Source organism: Panthera tigris, chromosome B4 (assembly GCF_018350195.1).
Source record: "Panthera tigris isolate Pti1 chromosome B4, P.tigris_Pti1_mat1.1, whole genome shotgun sequence".
Taxonomy (NCBI): domain Eukaryota; kingdom Metazoa; phylum Chordata; class Mammalia; order Carnivora; family Felidae; genus Panthera; species Panthera tigris.
Genome location: NC_056666.1, coordinates 106,705,822 through 106,725,289, shown reverse-complemented (window position 1 = coordinate 106,725,289; position 19,468 = coordinate 106,705,822). Strand labels below are relative to the sequence as shown.

Sequence of the window (19,468 nt, the reverse complement as noted above, 5' to 3'; positions counted from 1 at the left end):
TTGCATTTGTTTATTTCCCCACAATGTACTGTAATATGTAACACTCCGTGAAGTTAATTTGTGATAGGGATCAAACATAAACTCCAGAGCAGAATGTTGCCCAGCTAACACCTTTGTCTCCGTCTCAAAAATTATTCCTGAAAACTTACTGAATTTTACTTCAGTCTGAGAAAAAAAAATCCGATTTGACTGTTGTGGTTTTCTATATTTGTTATATTAGCTTTTCTCATCTTCTCTAGATTTAGGGACTCGTAACAGAATTGGTGGTTTAAACTTAAAGATAACTTTATTGTTTTAATATGGTGGCTTCTAAACAGTGTTAAGTAACAGAGAAAATCTTATTAAATTAAATCGGCAAATAAAAGCATCAACTAAAATTACCGTAATTTAAAAGGTGCAAAATAGGGGCACCTGGGTGGCTCAGTCAGTTAGGCATCTGGCTTCGGTTCAGGTCACGATCTCACAGTTCGTGAGTTCAAGCCCTACATTGGGCTCTGTGCTCACAGCTCAGAGCCTGGAGCCTGCTTCAGATTCTGTGTTTCCCTCTCTCTGCCCCTCCCCTCACTCTCTCTCTCTCTCAAAAATAAATAAATATTAAAAATAAATAAATAAAAATAAAAACAATAAAAATAAAAGTGCTGGTGTAGATCACTATGCCACATTAGACTTAACATACTTATTATTTAGACATGTATTAAGTTATTATAGATATTTTATGGCAAAGTGGCCAAAATTCCCTCTAAAGGAGATTGAGACCTAGGCTTATTAAGGCTTCCGCTAAAATAATTATTTTAAAAAGGTTATCCACTTTGCACTGTGAACCCAAGACCCAAGAAAATGTCTTATTCGTCACTATTTCAGAAGTTCATTATGAGTGGTATATAATCGGTGCTTAATGCCAGCAGACAATTCTTCATGAGTCTCCATTTCTGCATGCCTTAAGACAGCTTTCTTTCCAGACTATCTTTTCAAGGACCTGTGTATAGCTAACACCCTGGGAAGATACAGATAGTGTTTTTCCCTGTGCTAGAGGCTACTATGCTACTCTGGACTCACAGGGTATGGACCACATTGATTCAACTGATGGGGTTTGGACATGGTTCACTGTGGAGGAAGGAGCTGAAGTTATCTTGTGGTGGGGCTCTTTAGGCTAATTCAGTGTACTATTGCTGCTTCTATATCTGAATTGTTGAGTAGAAGTTGATATATCACACGTTTTACTTTTGTATCCCATAAGTGCCAGAGGCAATTATCCCAATAGGGGAAGAGTTGCAGGTAGAGAAATGTTAGTGTGACAAACTCTTAACTTGACATCTCTTGGATGACTATTGGGTCTATCCTCTGATGTCCAAAGCTTTCATTATATAGATGATATCCTGTTGGTTGTCATGTCAGAATGGTATGTGAATTATATCTCAATAAAAAAAAAAAAGTCTTAGTTTCAACTGTCCTGATAATAGTGAATTATCACACCTCTGCCAGCAGGACTTGACCGAGAAATCTGAACAAAATTCTGGAGATAGCATTCAGGGATTGGTTAGTCAAGTAATTTCTTGGGACTATGGAAGAAATATACTGCTCAATCTCTCCACTGGCCAAACAAACAAACAAACAAAAAACAACAATAACAAAAAAAAACCCTATTATCTCTTCAGCTTTTTACCACAAAAAAGTAGGTCCAATATCTTATTGGGCCCCTTCAGAACTAGAAACAATACAAGATTCTGTGACTGATGATATTATCAATTGGACCCTCTGGCCTCCACCTAGAGGCATCCCTTGTGGCTTTGGGTTTGTGGCCTTTCTAACACAGATACCAGGTATATTCCCATTGAAAAAAAGCTTCTGCTGGACTCCTTTAGAAACTAAATGATTGACCGTTGGAGGCCTTGTGACTCTCTGACCTAATAGTTCTGGTTTGGGGTGAAACAGCTCAGATTCAATGACTAACAAGGTGAAAGGTCTTCCAAAGCCTCACTTGTCAAAAGAAATAGCCATCCTGGCCTCAGTGGAATCCTGGCTTTGACATGAAAAAGTAGCAGCTATAATCCTCAGGGAAACATTACCTCAACTCAATGGCCTGAACCAGAGCTACTGGCTTGGAGCTACTGGCTTGGATTAAATTCACCCAGGTTCCCCTATTGGTCTGGTTCAGGGATGGTTCAGATAAGCTGAAACCCAAATGACACTTGGGTTGTGGCCAACAGTCCACAGTTTGGTCTGCCACGTGGAAAACTACAGACCGGCTGACTACAGACAACCTGTTTTGGGTCCTCACACAGGAAAATCAAATCACAGTTGTTTACAGGTTACTGTTTTGATTACTCTTATGGATGTCCAATGTAAAGTCCCATCCCCTGATGAGATGACTGGAATCAAATCACCGATTAGGCTTCATTCTATGTTTGAGGCTATTCATGCATGCTAGACTTGTGACTTCTACAAACAGTTTTTTTAAGTTTATTTATTTTGAGAGAGAGAGAGAGAGAGAGAGAGAGAGAAGGGGAGGGACAGAGAGAGAGAGAGAGAGAGAGAGAGAGAGAATCCCAAGCAGGTTCCACACTATCAGTGCAAAGCTTGATGCAGGGCTCTAATTAACAAACTGTGGGATCATGACCAGAGCTGAAATCAAGAGTCAGATGCTTAACTGACTGAGCCACCCAGGTGCCCCATTACTTCTACTAAATTTACCCCTTCATCTATAGTGAAAGAGGTAACATTGCATGGATCCTTGCCCCTGTCTGCTATTGAAAAATTGACTACATTAAACTTTCAATACCCTACTGTTGATATCTTTTCAGGTTGCCAGGTGACTTTGGCCATATTAACTGCGGGCCTTGAAATTTGTCTGTATAATTTTACGGTTTTCTGGACCATTGGAGACTGACAGGTACTGCCTTTTACCACAAAAGCTACTCAACAATGAGCTGATAGTCTGACTCCACCAGTCTTACTTCCTTCCATTCAAACACGCTGATAAGGCAGTTAATGTGACTGCCCCCAGAAAAGGATCATACCCTTGCAGCTACTTCCTAGGCAATGAGTAGGAAAAACTGTACCGAGGTTAAGACAGACCTGCTTTGACAACTCAGGATTCTGTCCTGACAATTCCTGGGCATGATGCATATTCCTCTTCCCTAACAGTGAGTCCCAGACCAGCATGATTGGCACATCCTCATCTTCACGGCACAGCCTGGCCACAGGAGATTTAAGGTATACAAATTTAATCCTGGCTAAGTTTTCTAAAAATGCATTTATTCCTCTTGTCCTAAACCTTCCACACAAAAAGGTCTAGGTGTGAATGGAGAATGATTAGGAAAAAAAAAAAGTGAGGTTGCAGTTACTGCAATGGGACACTTGAATTTTGAGGGGGTGGAGGATAACCACCACCCAGCATCTTTGAAATGAACACCTTACATTCTGAGAGGTAGAGGAAAGGGGGGGCATGGATAATTTTTTGTCCCTCAGAACTACCCCTGAAGCCTTCTTCCACAAGAAAATGTGCTGTATGGCCCTTCCAAGTGGCTGCAAGAACCTTAAATTTAACTTATTGCTGGGTCTGCCATTCCTTTCCAGAAGGCTGTGACCACAGTGTGATAGTGATTCCCCTTAACATTCCGGAGAAGTTGATCAGAATATCAAGGGATAGCCCCAGAACCTGTACCACCTGTACCACTAGACGTTTCCCTATACCCATTCTCAGTCATCCCATGGGATGGACAAATGCCACCTGGAAGGTGTTCTGGTCATAAATCATCTTCAAATGTTTAAGAAAACACCACTAGAAATCATTCAAGTCAGTTTTGACTCACTGGCCAGGGTTGTTTTAGATGGCAGAATTTAAACTTCTTCCTTGAGGCCCAAGAGTCTGTGCAGTAGCTAATACTTCCAGCTGTACCTGGATTAAAGCCCCTAGTGGCAGTCAGTACAGAAACTTAAAGAGAAAATACCTGGGCTATTGATAGTAACCTTAATAAATGCATTATGAGGATAACCCAATGGATTTTATCCTGGCTCCTGTCCGATTTTTCGGGGGGACCTACTAGAGTGGGTCTTATGGGAAAATTTGCCATGTATACACAAGGACTCCATATTATTGGGAGACAATTTTTTTTATAGGTTTCTAACATTTCTGCCTAACGTACAAGAGTTGTTGTTCTGGACTATCTTTTCAACGATGTTACTATAGCTAATAGACTCAGAAGATGGAGATAATCGTATAGTGTTTCCCTCTAGGGCAGAAGGAAAAATTTCTTTGCTGTCTGGTATAATTAAGATAATCATTTCCTCTGGATCATGGAGTGGAAAGGTTTGGTAGTAGCCCTTTTTAAAATATAAGGTTTCCTAGGCTTGGGATTCCTAGGGGGGAATTCTTTGGATTCCTCCCTGTGCAACTTGGGGGCAAAGGGGAACAGATAGGAGCACTAAGCTCCTCCTGCCTGATGTGACAAGTAATAAATGTCTTATTTCTTCTGCCAGCATACAGACATTCTGATACAGGGACTCCATGGTCATTTAATCATGACATCTTAAGTTGTAAGATGATTTTCCAATAAAGTGGTGACACTGTTTGATGCATTCACTGAATCCTCAGTCCCCATGTCTCTATCTCTGCCTGTTCATTTTAGGTAATTTCCACACTGCACTTGCCAGTCATTGATACCTTCTTATTAAGTGACTAGTCATGATCTTTTCAGCAGCTGTAATGCAGTAGTTAAAAGTTTGTTGTTCTTTATTCCTAGACTGCTACTTAATGGTTGTTAACTCATTGGAAAGGAAAATAGTAAAGAAATAAGTATTAATTTGTAAATGTTTTCATATTCTATATATTAAATGCCTAAGGTGAAATAAGCAATTAGCAAAGAAGAGAAAGAAAAGGAGAAAAGACACATGTACCCTCTGCAATTTGGCATCGATGTTCAGAAGTATAGAAAAAGAAAATACTATGTAACTCATGGAAAGTGGTTGATACTACATTGTCACTCAAACCTATAATTCATTAGCCATCACAGTACTTTCATAGCCTGTTATGATACTCATTACTGTTAAGTAATGAGCATAAATAATCCTAAAGACTCAAGAGAAGCATTTAATTTCCCAAATTGTACAATAAAGTCATTACATATTACTAACTTCCTAGAAGATGAATGGTAAGAAGTTTTGATGCCAAGCTTTTCAAATGGCTAACTTTGAGATCTTTTCTATTAATGATTTATATGTTTAGTTTTCAAAAAAAGGGACACCTTTCTTAATTTCAAAAAAATAATAAAATAAAGCAGTGCCAATGAAAAAGAGGTAAAAATGTATTTTTATAGCATTCTATATATTTATGTATTTACTCACTGTTTATCACTTCAAGTTAAATGTAAGCTCTGTGAGGTTAGGGATCTTACCTGTTTTCTTCATTGTGGTGAGAACAATGCCTGAAATATTTAAGATAACCACAGACTTGAAATACTCATTTATAAAAATTTCATTCTGTCCATTTCATTCTGGCATAGTTTAATTAGAATTAAAATTATCCTGAGAACATCTATAATTATTACATTTAAAAAGGAGCTGAAGGCACTCAAGGGTAATCAAAGCATCCAGGACTTAAAAAGCCAAGATCCTAGAAAGTAGAGTGTCATGCTGATGTGAATCCTATATTTCCCTCCACATTTTCCCTCAGGAAAATTCTTAATTTTATTAACAGGAAAAAGAAGCCAAGCAGAAATATGAAGTTTCTTGTAGCAGTTTCACTGGAATGAGGACACAGAAGTTGAAGTGCAGGGATGCCAAGGTAGTTAGGATTGGACTAAGATCCTCAAGAGGAAAGAGCCACAGAAATGTGAGCTCAAAGTAATGTATAAAATTCCCCTTCATGTGTTTTCCAACTCCATGTAGAATATGTGTAGGAGAGACACCTAGAATCAAAGGGCAATAGGAATACCTGGAGTACTAAAAAGCTAAGAAGGAACTTCTTCAGTCACTGGATGCTGTGAAGAAGGGGGTTAGAATCAAGGGACAAACAAGGTGAGGGTAACCTGGTAAATATGTCACTCTTAGTTGAGACACCATATTAGCTCAGCCCCCAAGAGAAACCAGAAAAATACCAGTCAATAAAGCTTGAAAATAAGCCTCAAAGAAACTCTTCCATACAATATCTGCCTGCAAGATTCAAATTAAATCCTCTTTAGAGAAAGAAAACACCTTTCGGGCTCTTCACACTTTTTTCATTCATGTCTGATACTTAATCAAAGATTGAATGCCAAAAAGGAGAACTAACTCAAAATACAAGAGATAAACAGTCAATAGAAATAAACCTACAAGTGATCCAGATGTTGCAATTAACCGAGAAAATTTTGAAAATACCATACTTTGCATATTCAAGAAAATATAGAAGATGATAGAAAACTTCAACATGTAACTAGAACTTACAATAAATAAGTAGAAATTCTAAAACTATAAAAAAATGGAATAACTAAAATTAAGAATTCAAAATATAGGCTACAAATTCTTAGGTAACTTAAGAGAGACAATTAGTGAACTACAAGATAGGTCAGTAAAAAACATGCAAATTAAAACACAGAAGCACACACACACACACAAATAGATGACAATTCAAAACAGAGGTGAAAAGTCTAATGTGAAATGATGAGAAATTCTAACATATACATTTTTGGGAGCACTTTACCTCAAAGAAGAGAAATAATGAAAAAGATTAAATGTTTGAAATACTTGGCCAATAAATTTCCAAAACTGGTTAAAAGACATAAACCACAGATTCAAGAAGCCATTCAACCTCCTTACTACAAACAGAGTAAATACAAAGAAAATCACACCTTTGCTGAAAAACAAACACAGAAAATGAACCTTAAAAGTAGTCCAGGAGTGGAAGGATATCTTCAGAGAAGAAAATTAAGATTTAGTACTGACTTTTCAACGGAGTCTATGAAAGCCAGAAGCTAATGAAATAACATCTTTAAACACAAAAACTTTACCTAGATTTCTATGCCTAGAGAAGATATCCTTCAAGTTTTAAAGTAAAAGAAGTGTTCAAATGATAAAAAACGCATCTAAAGTTAAATAATTACTAAAACAAATCCTTCAGGGAAGGAAAATAAATGCAGATGGAAGCATGTTAATGCAGGAAAAAATGAAGTACATGGAAAAACATAACCACAAACCAACAAGCTAATGAAGGGGGGAAAAGGAAAACAAACAAAAACTTGATTCATGCAAGAGAGGGCAATAAAAACCTAAGAAAATATACATAGAATACATACGACAAACAAAAAACTAATACAAAGATGGTATTGATAAATCTAATTATATTCTATAAAAAATATTAAAATAATTTGAATATGTTAATGAAATACTATCAGAATGGAATATAAAAATAAGCAAAACCTAATTATAGTCTCTTATGAGATAATAATTTTAAATATAAAACACAGAAATGTTAAATGGGAATGGTTAGAAAAATATCTATTACTATAAAATTACCAGCCAAAAGAAAGTTGTTGTAGGTATGAAATATCAGAGGAAGTAGCCACTAAGGCATTTGGTTAAAGAGGGAACCTAGAGTTAAACAAGGGAATTTTATTATGATGAAATGGTCAATGATACAATCACTTCCTATACAAAATGTGATGCCCTAATAATGTAGCTTCAAAGTATGAGGCAAAATTTGACAGAACTCTAAGTTCATTTAGAGAAACCCACAATCATAGTAAGAGATTTTAGCATTCTTCGGTCAATAACAGAATTCTTCCTCCCAAAGTCACTGAGGACTCAGAAGATTTTTAAAACCACATTAATAAACTTGAAATAACTGTGATCTTAGTAACAATATACTTAAAATTCTTTTCAAATGCTCATGGAACATTTCCCCAAATATATTATATGCTGAGACACATTTTTAAGAAACAAATAAAATCAATATTACATCAAACTCTTTCAGAAAACAAAACAGAGGAAACATTTCCCAATGAAATGTATAGGGCCAACATAACTGTGACACCAAAATCTAAATTAACAGTTTTATAAAAGAGAAAATTTATACATCCAAGTTCTTCTTGAATATAAATGCAAAAATTCTAAACAAATACTAGTAAACCAAATTCAGAGATAATAAAAAAGATAATACATTACAGCTAAGTTGGTTTATTCTAAGAATATAAGAGTTAAAGTTTGAAAATCACTGTTATACGCATAGAAAGTATTTGATAAAATCGAACTCATATATAAAATCATCATCATCATCATCATCATCATCATCATATTAGCCTCTTGGAATGGTAAAAATATGTTAAGGAAGGTAACTTCCTTAATCAAATATAGAGTTTCTACAAGAAACCTATATTAAAACTCTTACTTAGTGGTGGAATACTGAAAGCTTTCACCCAAAGACCAGAAGCCAGAAAATGATGAAAACTAATATCACCACTATTCAACATTTTACCAGAAATAGTAAATCAAAAACAAACAAATGCACAAACAAAACAAATAAAAGGCATAAGAATTGGAAAAAAAATTGTAATTGTTCTCAGATGACATGATGTGTATACAGAATACCAAAGACCTGAGAGATAACCTACTAAAATTAATAAGTGATTTTAACAAAGTGGCTGAATATAAGGTCAATATACAAAAATATAATATCAGAAAATATCTGATAAATCTAACCAAAAATGTAAAAGACCTCTATGATGAAACCTACAAAGCATTTTTACAGAGATTTTTAATGGCTTACATAAATTGTGGGATAGTCTATGTTCATGGATTTTAAAAAGTAATAGACTAAAAAATATTATTTCTCCCAAGTTGATTTATAGATTCATTTGACCCAAGAAGAACATGACCCCTCCTTCACACTATAAACAAAAATTAATTCCAGGTGCATCTAGATTTAAATGCTGAAAGCTATAAAGTTTCTAGAATATCTTAATGATCTAGGAGTAAGCAAAGATTTCTCATATATCACAACAATTAAATTTTTTATTTGAAATTAGAAACATTCTGTTCATTAAAGTTAACCATAAAGACAGTGAAAAGGTAAGCCACAGAGGTTAGAATATTTGCAAGGGAAAAGAGAGTAGTATTCAGAACATATATAGAACTTCTACAAATCAATAAGAAGAAAAGATATACAACCCAATGAAAAAATACACAAACACTTGATCATATCACAAAAGTGAATATCTAAATAGCCAATAAGCATTTTAAAAGGTATTCAAAATTATTAATTATGACAAATGAAAATTAAAACAACAATAGCTATACCACCACACACCTACTGGAATGGAAGAAAAAGACATGAAAATACAAAGTGTTGTGAAGATAGAGCTCCTCTAAAACACCCATATTCTTCTGATAGGGCTATGAACTGATATAATCACTTTGGAATACCATTAGGCACTATCAACTAAACGCAGGTGAATGTTAAGGCCCAGAAATTCTCTTCCTAAAGGAAATGTGACTATGTACATCAGAAGACATGCACAAGAATGTTCGTAGCATTTAGCTTTAATAGGCAATACTATAATTAACAACAAATATCTTCCAATAGTAGAATAGATTACTATTCAAAGTGTATGTATTCAAATAAAAAAATGGTGTGTTCAAATAATAGATTTAAAAAGTAGCGTACTCAAATAATAGATAAAAAGTGGGTATTTTCTTTTTATTTATTTAATTAATTGATTAATTAATTTATTTATTTATTGAGAGAGAGAGAGAGAGAGAGAGAGAGCATGTGCACACCTGTGTGTGCACAAGCCAAGGAGGAGCAGAGAGGGAGAGAGAGAATCCCAAGCAGGTTCCGCACTGTCAGGACAGTGCCCAACCCTAGGCTCAATCCAACAAATTAGGAGATCATGACCTGAGCTGAAATCCAGAGTTGGACACTTAACTAACTGACTGAGCCATCCAAGTGCACCAAAAAGTGGGTATTTTCAAGATTGGTATATATACAACTATACTCAACAACATAGATAAATCTTATGGACATAATATTACATGAAATAATAAGATGACATACTGTATGATTCCACTTATAGGAAGTTCAAAATAGGGAAAACTAATCTATGATGATGGAGGTATGAATACTACAGAGGCATGAGGAAGTCTGGAGATGTTCATATGTTTTACATCTTCATCGGAGTGGTGTTTATGTGGGTGTAACTGTCTAGAGAAGAGGAAACAGAGCGAGTAAAACTAATGTAAAAGGCTAGTGCTCTGTATGATAAAACAGTGCTCGATTTGGTTGGAGCATTTGGAAGTCACAGAAGTGGTATAGATGTCTTTACACTTTGGTACCTTACTGTGGACTCTTACATTAACAATATAGAGAGTGTCCTCATTTTGTGAGGCAACAAAGAACTACAAAAGACTGTTGAGCAGGGCATACATAAGCTCAGAGTTGTATTTAATGAAGGATAACTGATAAACAAAACATTGTGCAAATCATTTTGTCAAAGAGTACGCACAAACTCTTGTTAATATTCTCGGAGCACAGTCACATACTGTACATGCTTGTAGAGTAAATAAAGAGGATATTAAGAAATCAGAAGCATACCTTTTCAAGTGTTGTTTAAAATAATCTATGACATAGTGTTAGGAGGATAAAAATCTTAAAAACTGATTTAGCTCCAAAACAGTATACTAAACATTTTTAAGACCTATATTTATACGTTGTGGTTGGTACTTACTTCATCAAATGTAAAATCCTCCAAATTTATTTCTTCATATTCTTCTTCAGATTCTTCATTCTTAATAGCCTCTAAAGCTGTTGTCAGTTTCTTTCGCAAAAGGAAGCCCTTCCAAACTGCCTAAACAAAAATTTAAAGCATGTTATACAAGGTTATAGATCAAACTACAAACCAGATTCTCTGTGTTATCCCATTAGGAAGATAAAACATCTAAGCCCTTAGTTTAATGGCTCAATAATCTGTTTTTTGAACTTTATGTGACACTTAAAACTGTAAGATAAATTAAACAACTGCATGTGTCTAAAGTTCTGAATCTCAGGAGACTTTCCTTGTGGTAAGCAGAAAAGAATCTTTAAAACTCCCTCAACTGCACATGTAGGTCAACCAATCAATTATCTGACAATTCCTCCAGGACCCATTCTAAACTAAGAAGAAAGAGATACAAAGGAAAACCAATTTTTCTCATTTTCAAATAATTGTGTATAAAATAAACTAACACACATTTAGGAAAATTTCAACATATACAAATGGCCATATTAGAAAGGTATAATCTTTTCCCATAACTATTAACTAATTTCATTTTAAAATAAACTAAGCACATAAAAATAGAATTAAAATCATTCAGATTCCTTAATAATCTTGGAGTTGAGAAAGCTTTCCTAACTATAACTCCAAGAACTCTGTAGCTTTTAAATAAGTACTTTTATATACTACTAGGGAGTGAGCTCTAAGATCCATTAAGTATAAAAAAAAACAAGATAGAAACAAGTGTATATTGTATGCTGCCATTTTTATGCAACTTTGCATATAAATATACAATAAATACATAAATTATATAAACATATACACTCAAATATATTCATATATGTATATGTGGTTGTTAATATTTACAAATAAAAGTTATGAAATTAATTTTAAAAATCATTAAGTATAGAGGCAGAAAATAGGATGCAAGATATAGCAACAGAAACCAGACTTCTCTGAATATACCTTTCTTAGATTTGACTTTGGAACTGTGCACATGCATAAAATAACTATAAAACAAACAAATATGAAATAAAAAGGAAGTCCTGAAGAGATACAAAAATATATTTTATGCTGGGGGCATATACACATGGAAGTTATTTAAAGTGACTTTAAAATATATTTATTCCTAGTCAAATATACTCAAAAGACAAATTTAACTACAGAAGATACCTTAAATATGTTTTCAATAATCATATTGTTAGTAATAATATTGGTATTGTTATCATGGAAAATCTATATATGGAGAACTGGAATATATGGACAATAGCCAGAACATACATGACAATAGAAGTCACTCATAACCTCTGCAGCAACTAGCCTTGAAAGCCAAACCACAACTTCGGCAACAAGTAGCCAAGAATGGTCCAGATTTTGTCAATGACTGTCAGCCTCCCTACTTTTGTTCCTACTTCCAACTCAGGATCAACCAAAGCTAGCCAAATAAGCTTCCCAACCAATCACATAATATGTCCTACTTTCTAGCTGCCCGCTTTAATACCTTCCCCCTGCCCAAACCCTCCAATTAGACCATACCTGAAGATCTTTTTTTTCTCTCTCTCTTTCTCCACTAAAGGTTTCCTACTCTCCCCCCTGCCTTTGAGACTATGCCAAAGGCAACTGAGAGTGGCTGAGTCCCTTGCTATAGCAGTCTCTGAATAAATAGCCTGTTTTTTTTTCTTATTTGTATGGTCCTTATTTATTTTCACTAAGTATGTGCATGTGTACACAGACACAAACACAGATACGCACACACACACACACACACACACACACACAGAAAGGAGAGTGAAAAGGAGGAAAAAAATAAAGAACAATTATGTTAATATTATTGGGAACCAGAAATTTCCATAGAAGAAAAAAGATGCAAATATAAAATCGAATAAGTAAAAATCCTGTAGTCCTAAATTTAATATTAAAATATCAGTATGAACCCATGGTATACTTTTTCTTAAAAATATGTATTTGTAAGCTCCGTACAATGAAAAAACATCTAGAAACCATGACCATACCAGTAACAACAACACCTCTAAGATCCTAATTCACTCCTAAACCCAGGCTGGGTTTCTAAATATTATCCCCATTAAAGGAACCAAAGATCTTTGGCGCAATGTCTGAATCTAGGCCTGGCACAAAAGGTATGCAAAATGAACCTGAAACATAATGGCACATTAGAAAGCAAGGGAAGTTTTTAAAAACTACTGAATTGTGTCACAAAAGCTAATTTGAAGCTAACCTGGCCAAATGAGGGACAATTTGAGCATCAGTAAGAGTAAAATTGCAATGGAATTAAACATCATATATTTAAAATTTTTATGTGTATATTATGATAGAACACATTATGGTGACCTCTGAAGGATACTGGGAAACCTTATTAATCTAAAACTTGGTAAAAAAGCATCAAGCATTTAACCTGACTTTCCAGCGAATTGCACCTCAAGGTAAACTACATAGTCAATTAAACAAAGTTTCTCTCTATAGACATTTTTTTTGTTTAAAAATGAAGAAATTACACATAGAGTATCAATATTTTGCAAACTATTTACAAGAATTGACCTAGGCAATTATTATCAATGGTCACTAATATTCCTAAAAGAGAGGCATTATGTGCTTCTTCACTGTAATACATACAACCACTTAGAGGTATTCATTTTTTAAACTTTTTTAAAAAATGTTTATTCATTTTTGAGAAAGGGAGAGAGCACGAGCAGAGGAGGGGCAGAGAGAGAGGGAGACACAGAAACCGAAGCAGGTTCCATCCAGGCTTTGAGCTGTCAGCACAGAGCCTGATGTGGGGCTCAAACTCATGAACCTTGAGATCATGACCTGAGCTGAAGTCAGACACTTCACTGACTGAGCCACCCAGGCACCCCTGAAGTATTCTTGATAAAAAACAAAACAAAACAAAACAAAACAAAACAAAACCCAAATAATAGCAAATTTTATAACTTTCAGCTTACAGAAAAAGAAGGAACCAAGAAACATGTATGTGATGCTATGGGGATACATTTGGCAAAACTCAGAAAGCAGAAAACTACAGGAGAAAAGACCTAGTTTCCTTAATAAACTGTAAGGAAAAAAGAGAGAGGGTTACTATGTATTTAAAAGACTTTTAAGTATTATTTAAACCAAAGGCAAAGTGATGACTTTATTTGTATTTTGATTAAGAAAAATCTGTAAACAAACATTGATAAAACAATATAAATTTGAATATTGATTTGATATTTGGTGATATTGAAAAATAAGTTTCAATTTTTGGTTGGTAATGTAGTTCTACTTAAAGCAATAGGTCTTATAGAAATTCATACTGAAATATTTACAAAAGAAATGGTATCTGGAATTTGTTTCAAATAATCTAGTGATGAGTGGGGAGAGGTGGGTTGGTTACAGAAGATATCAAGGTGACATGGAGACCTAGGGAAAACAGGGTATAAAGGGAAACTTAAATCCAGGCTTTCAATAATAAGGATCAGCTCACTGTGGTTCACAACGGATCCAGCCCAACTCATCAGGGACAGGACTTCTCCAAAGCTCTAGAGTACAATATACAGTGTGTATCTTTCTGGTGTGATATATATAGATACTTTCCTCCAGCCACCTCTGATCAGTTTATGAGAAATAAAGGTATTATAGATGTCCAGATTCATCTTCTAGCTTATTTGTTTCTGTCAAGATCTTAACTTTTCCCCAGTAATCCATCTACAATTAATTCATGTTTCTCACATATTCAAATTAATTCCCTGGCCAAGAAATTGTATCTATTTTCCCTCCAACTCCCATCAACTCCCATTCCCAAAACATACTATACACTTGTTCTCTCCTAAAGGATTACTTTGTAATCATCTGGCAAACAACGAGAGGGTGAGAAAGACCATGGGGCAAAACGTTAACATAAGGTGATTCAGGTATCCAGACCTTGCTAGCTCTGTAATCCTGACAGACAGCTGTCAAGGATGCCTCAAAACCTGTCTTCATTTCAGCCAACCAGAAAGGGAAAAGAATATGAAGGGATATCTGTGCAATGTTTAATGATCCAGACATGGAGGTGGTGTACATGTCTTTCATGTACAATGTATTGACTAGAACTCAGAAAAAGAGCCATACTAAAGTGCAGGAGAAGGTGGGATATCTAGTCTGGCTGTATGCTTGGAAGAAGGGGAGAATGTGAGTTTTAGTGAGCAGAGAGCAGCCTCTACCACATCCATCATAAAATGTTCATTTTCCTCCTTCTAAAGCCCAGGCTCTTTCTATTGCTTTGTGCTCTGCTTTCTAGAATGGTAAGTCAGTCTAGAATTCATACTAATACGAATGCTGTAAGTAACCAGATGACTGTATGCAAGAGAAGAGAAAATGAAACTGAGATCACTTCAGGTGATTTTAAATACCATGGTGTACAATAAAAGAGACTTGCTCTAAGCTGCAAAGGCTGAATTATGCTTACTTTTGTCATGATACACAGAAGCTCAACAAAAGGACATTCATCAGAGATATCAGTCCCTGAACTAGACTGTTTCACAAAGTGATAAACTTCTGTTTCTTCACTGAACAGAATGAAGCAAAAGTTTCAGATCCATGTACCATCAATGCTGAACAAAGTATTCCTTATCAACTGATGACAGGAGGGAGTTTGGTCTGCATGATATATTCATTTCTCATGTTGCAAAATAATATTTTGAGATAGTAACTGAGGTTCTTTCTTTTCCTCAGAGTTTTCTTGAATCCATTGAATCCCCCCCACTCCCACCACCATTCAGGCATTAGTAATGTCTATGCATTGCCCTTAGGAATACAGTTCAGACAAATTAAGTCAACTAAAATACTGAATATATTTATTAGAACCATAGCAAAGATAATGTTGAAAACTATGGCTTTTGTAGTAAAAGCCAGCAACTTAATTTTGAGGCTATTCCTCTAGTTGGTTATTCCAATACCTTGGAGGCATCCATGACTCCTTACGCTCTCTTACATACCACACCCCCATGAACTGATATTATCAGCTCTACCTTCAAAATAAACCAACATATATTCTGGCCTGTGATTTTCTTACTGCTTCTACTGCAACACTCTGGCCTCATGCTACCATTATCCCTTGTCTGAATTACTGTAATATCCCCTGATTTTGCTGCTTCTACCCCTGCCTTCCTACAGTATAATCACAACATAAAGGAAACTTGATCATGTGAGCCTACTTCTCAGGTTCCTATATCTTCCCATGTCATTCAGATGACAAGCCAAAGTCTTTACGCTGACTTATGATTTGTAAGTGTTACCCTTCTCCCCTCCATCACTGTCCAGTCACCCTGGCTTCTTGTTGCTCTTTATAAACACTGCAGTATCCTCCTAAATCAGTGCCTTTGATCAGATATTCCACTGTCTGGAGTATTCTTCCCCCAGATAGCCAATGGCTTAATCTGTCACTGTAATGTCACGTTTTCTGGCCTTCCATTTCCATCATATCTAAAATGATAAACTTTCCCTTGATACTCCTGTCCTTTTATCCTGCTTTATTTTTCCTCTTCGTACTTATCACTATCTAACATATTTATTTACTAACTGCACATCCCAACAGAATATAAGCTAGTAAGATTTTTGTGCCAAGAAATATTTGTTGAAAGAATGGATAAAGGGAAAAACTAATTTTTTGGTTACTCTCTTTCAATTCGGTACCATTATGTATTTATTTAGTTTATTTAGTTTATGTATTTATTTAGCATTATTTAGTTTTATGTATTTATTTAGTTTATTTCATATTTATGTATTTTTTTAGTTCTGCCTCTTCCACTAGAATGTAAATTCCATGAGGGCAGAGAACTTATACAGTTTGTTTATAGTTATGGTTCCTAAGCCCATAATAGTGCTTGACAAATAGTAGATTCTAAAAAATATTTGATGAATAAATAAATAATAGGATGAATGTGATTAGGTTGAACTTCACTTCAAAATCTGATCTTGGTGAGGTTGAATCAAGTCTATTCAATACTTGCTCCCTGAATTTCTCATTAAAACGTGTATTTGAAGAACTTTAACAATTATTTTAGATTTTTAAACATGCTTCTAAAAACAGCTCTAGATTAGGCCAAGTGAGAGTTGCTATGGCTAATCAAATGTTACCAAATGTGGCAAATGGCATATCTGATCAGAAGCTTTAAATATGATTGTGTGGCTCAGTTTGGCCCTTGGTCATGAGAAATGTATTTCTAAATTATAGGCTACTCTTTCACCCTAGATACTAAGCACAGGCACAGCCAACCTATGGCCTACATGTCACCTAACTAAGTAAGAAGCAAATCCAGTAGCTGTAAATCACTGACATCCGTGGGTTGTCCATTATATAGAATTACTCAGTGAAAGATGACAACTACATCTCTCAGGACTATTTCACCAAAAGATTAAAGCTAACCTGAATAAGAATAGCAGCCTTTTCCCTCTGTTCTTGGATATTCACGGTGTTTTCCCTTTTTTCTTCCTTTAAAATAGTTTTATTCTTGATGCAGTCATTGGGTTGGAATGTCAGGGGTTCTACTGCAGCAGTATGTAGCCTTGTAGAGAAATTAATCTGTCTGCGTACCATGTAACCACGCCAGTGTGCCTGGATTACCAAAGCTGCCATACTATTCAGAAGAGGAAAGAAAACATGGTTAGAACCCATAAAAACAGTTGTAGGTAAGAGGTCCTCATAAACTGTATGTATAAACATGAACTGCATCAAGTATTATTTTGAAATAAGAACATCTTTTGTTTAACAATAGGCACATAGGTAAAAATGGTATGGAAAACCTTCAAATCTGAAGAAGAGAAACGGGCCAGTAATTTAGAGAGGGATGTGAGGACTAGGGGGTTTTTGTTTGTTTCTTTTAAGGAGGAAAATAATACCAAGATTTTTGTATGATAACGGAGTATGTTGATCAAGTAGAAAGGGGGGAAAGTGATGATGTTGCAAAAAGGGACAATGCAGGAGCCTATGCTGAGTTGCAACAGAGGATGTGATCTTCACAGTGGAGAGACTAGCCTTGGACAGAAGGGAGGGCCCCCCTCCACTGTAAGAGAAAGGACCCGTGAGGTTATTACTAGCTGCACTTCCCTCCCTGCCCATGACAAATATTAAATCATGACAAACCCAGTAGTAAATTCTAACATTTTCCCAGCCTACATCTATTTGACAATTTCAGGCACTGAATCAATCAATGCTGTGTTTTATCCACACCCCCCTAGGCTGCCCAGCAATATTAGCAAAATTTGAATAACAATGATAGTAAGTGGGTTCTCAGTGTGCTTCACCTTTTAACTCTTCCTAATTGGATAAATTTCCCTTTTTCCACACAGATTATTGCAGGAATATTATCAAGGTACTGAGTATAGTCAAAATACTAATTATTCTGTCTTAAGTGCTCTTTAAATTCCAGAGTTTAGTTTAAAAGGCACATGAAGGAGAAGTGATTCTTGCATATATCCCTTGCATTAAAACAGTTTTCAGTAATTTTATAATTATTGGCAATTCAAATGAAATTTTCTCCTTCCTCATACTAGTAAGTTTAAGGCAAAGTGGAATTGAGTCATAAACTCTGCCAGACAAGATCACACATTGTTTTTTCTCATAGTAGTATATTTGTGGGAAATTAGGAATGATGTAACCATTTTTATCATTATTTTGCTTTATTATCACTATTGTTATCATCATCATAATTTCACTTAAACCCTGTAGAAGACTTCAATCTATTTTGCTATGAATAGAAAGTTAAAGTTAATGGATAAAACTTCTGACCTAAGATAAACTACTTGAACTCCACATGCTTAGAAAAAATAATCACATTCCAACAAATCATGTCCTTCTGTAGGGTAAACAGAACTATAAATTTTGCAATGGATTTAATTTGTATTCAGTTGTTCAATTATCAATTCATTCTTTCTTCTTTTGAACAGAAACAAGTTAGGAAGTTTTTAAAGCACTATAATTGGTATTTTGGCTGATAAATAATCTGAAAATGTATTTATCATTTATAACTGGTAAAAAGTGAAAGGCTTGTAAGAAAACTCATTTAAGCTCAGACAGCATCTTGTATTTTTCTACAAATGCATACAAGTTTCACCGACTGTAACTGTAAATTTCTTCTAAAGCTCACCAGTCATTGAGTGCCTGAATTCCTCAGCCCAACATCATCAAAATTTCCCAAGGGAAACAACAACAGTGAGGGATATTTTCCTCAGTTACACTAACACAAGGACTGCTTTTTACTACACTGAAAGCAGGTAAACATGATGACTTTGGGGCTTCCTGAATGTAAGTTTCCATGTTGAGAAAAACAGCTTGTATCAGAGGTGCCTATCATCATCACCATCACCATCATTATCTTTTTTTTTTTTTTTTTGGCAAAAATCATAATGATAAAATGCCCTTAGCATAAGAACACATGTAAATCATACTTAGGAAATATCTACACAACTGACAGTGAATCTTCCTGAAACACTGAATGGTGAGGTTCAGTAAATGGGTACATTTTCTTTTCTCGTTATTCTTTAGCTCCTTGGCTTGTCTATATTTTCAGTTCGCAATCCTTCCTTATTATCATCATTTAGTTATTTTACTGATAACAGATTAAGAAGTTCTACATGTTGTTTATATGAAATTACAATAGGCAGGGTCTGGAGTGTTTGGAGTTGATGGGGTTCAGAATATGCTACCTCAAAATACGGCATCCTGGTATACTAAATATTTTAAGCTGTAGGAATTTGAGAAACAGCATGTCCAGGAA

General features: G+C 35.1%; 1 protein-coding gene across 8 annotated transcripts in view; it reads right to left on the bottom strand.

Moving 5' to 3' along the window:
• The window catches only part of LRRIQ1 (leucine rich repeats and IQ motif containing 1), a 207,889-nt gene that overhangs the window by 103,748 nt on the left and 84,673 nt on the right, over window positions 1-19,468 (bottom strand). For all 8 annotated transcript variants that reach the window (XM_015539066.2, XM_015539067.2, XM_015539068.2 and 5 more), the window contains exons 17-18: window positions 17,119-17,329; window positions 10,695-10,814 (exon numbers count right to left, since the gene is read on the bottom strand). In XM_015539066.2, the coding sequence (XP_015394552.1) occupies window positions 10,695-10,814; window positions 17,119-17,329 (331 nt within the window). The remainder of the gene's footprint in view (window positions 1-10,694; window positions 10,815-17,118; window positions 17,330-19,468) is intronic.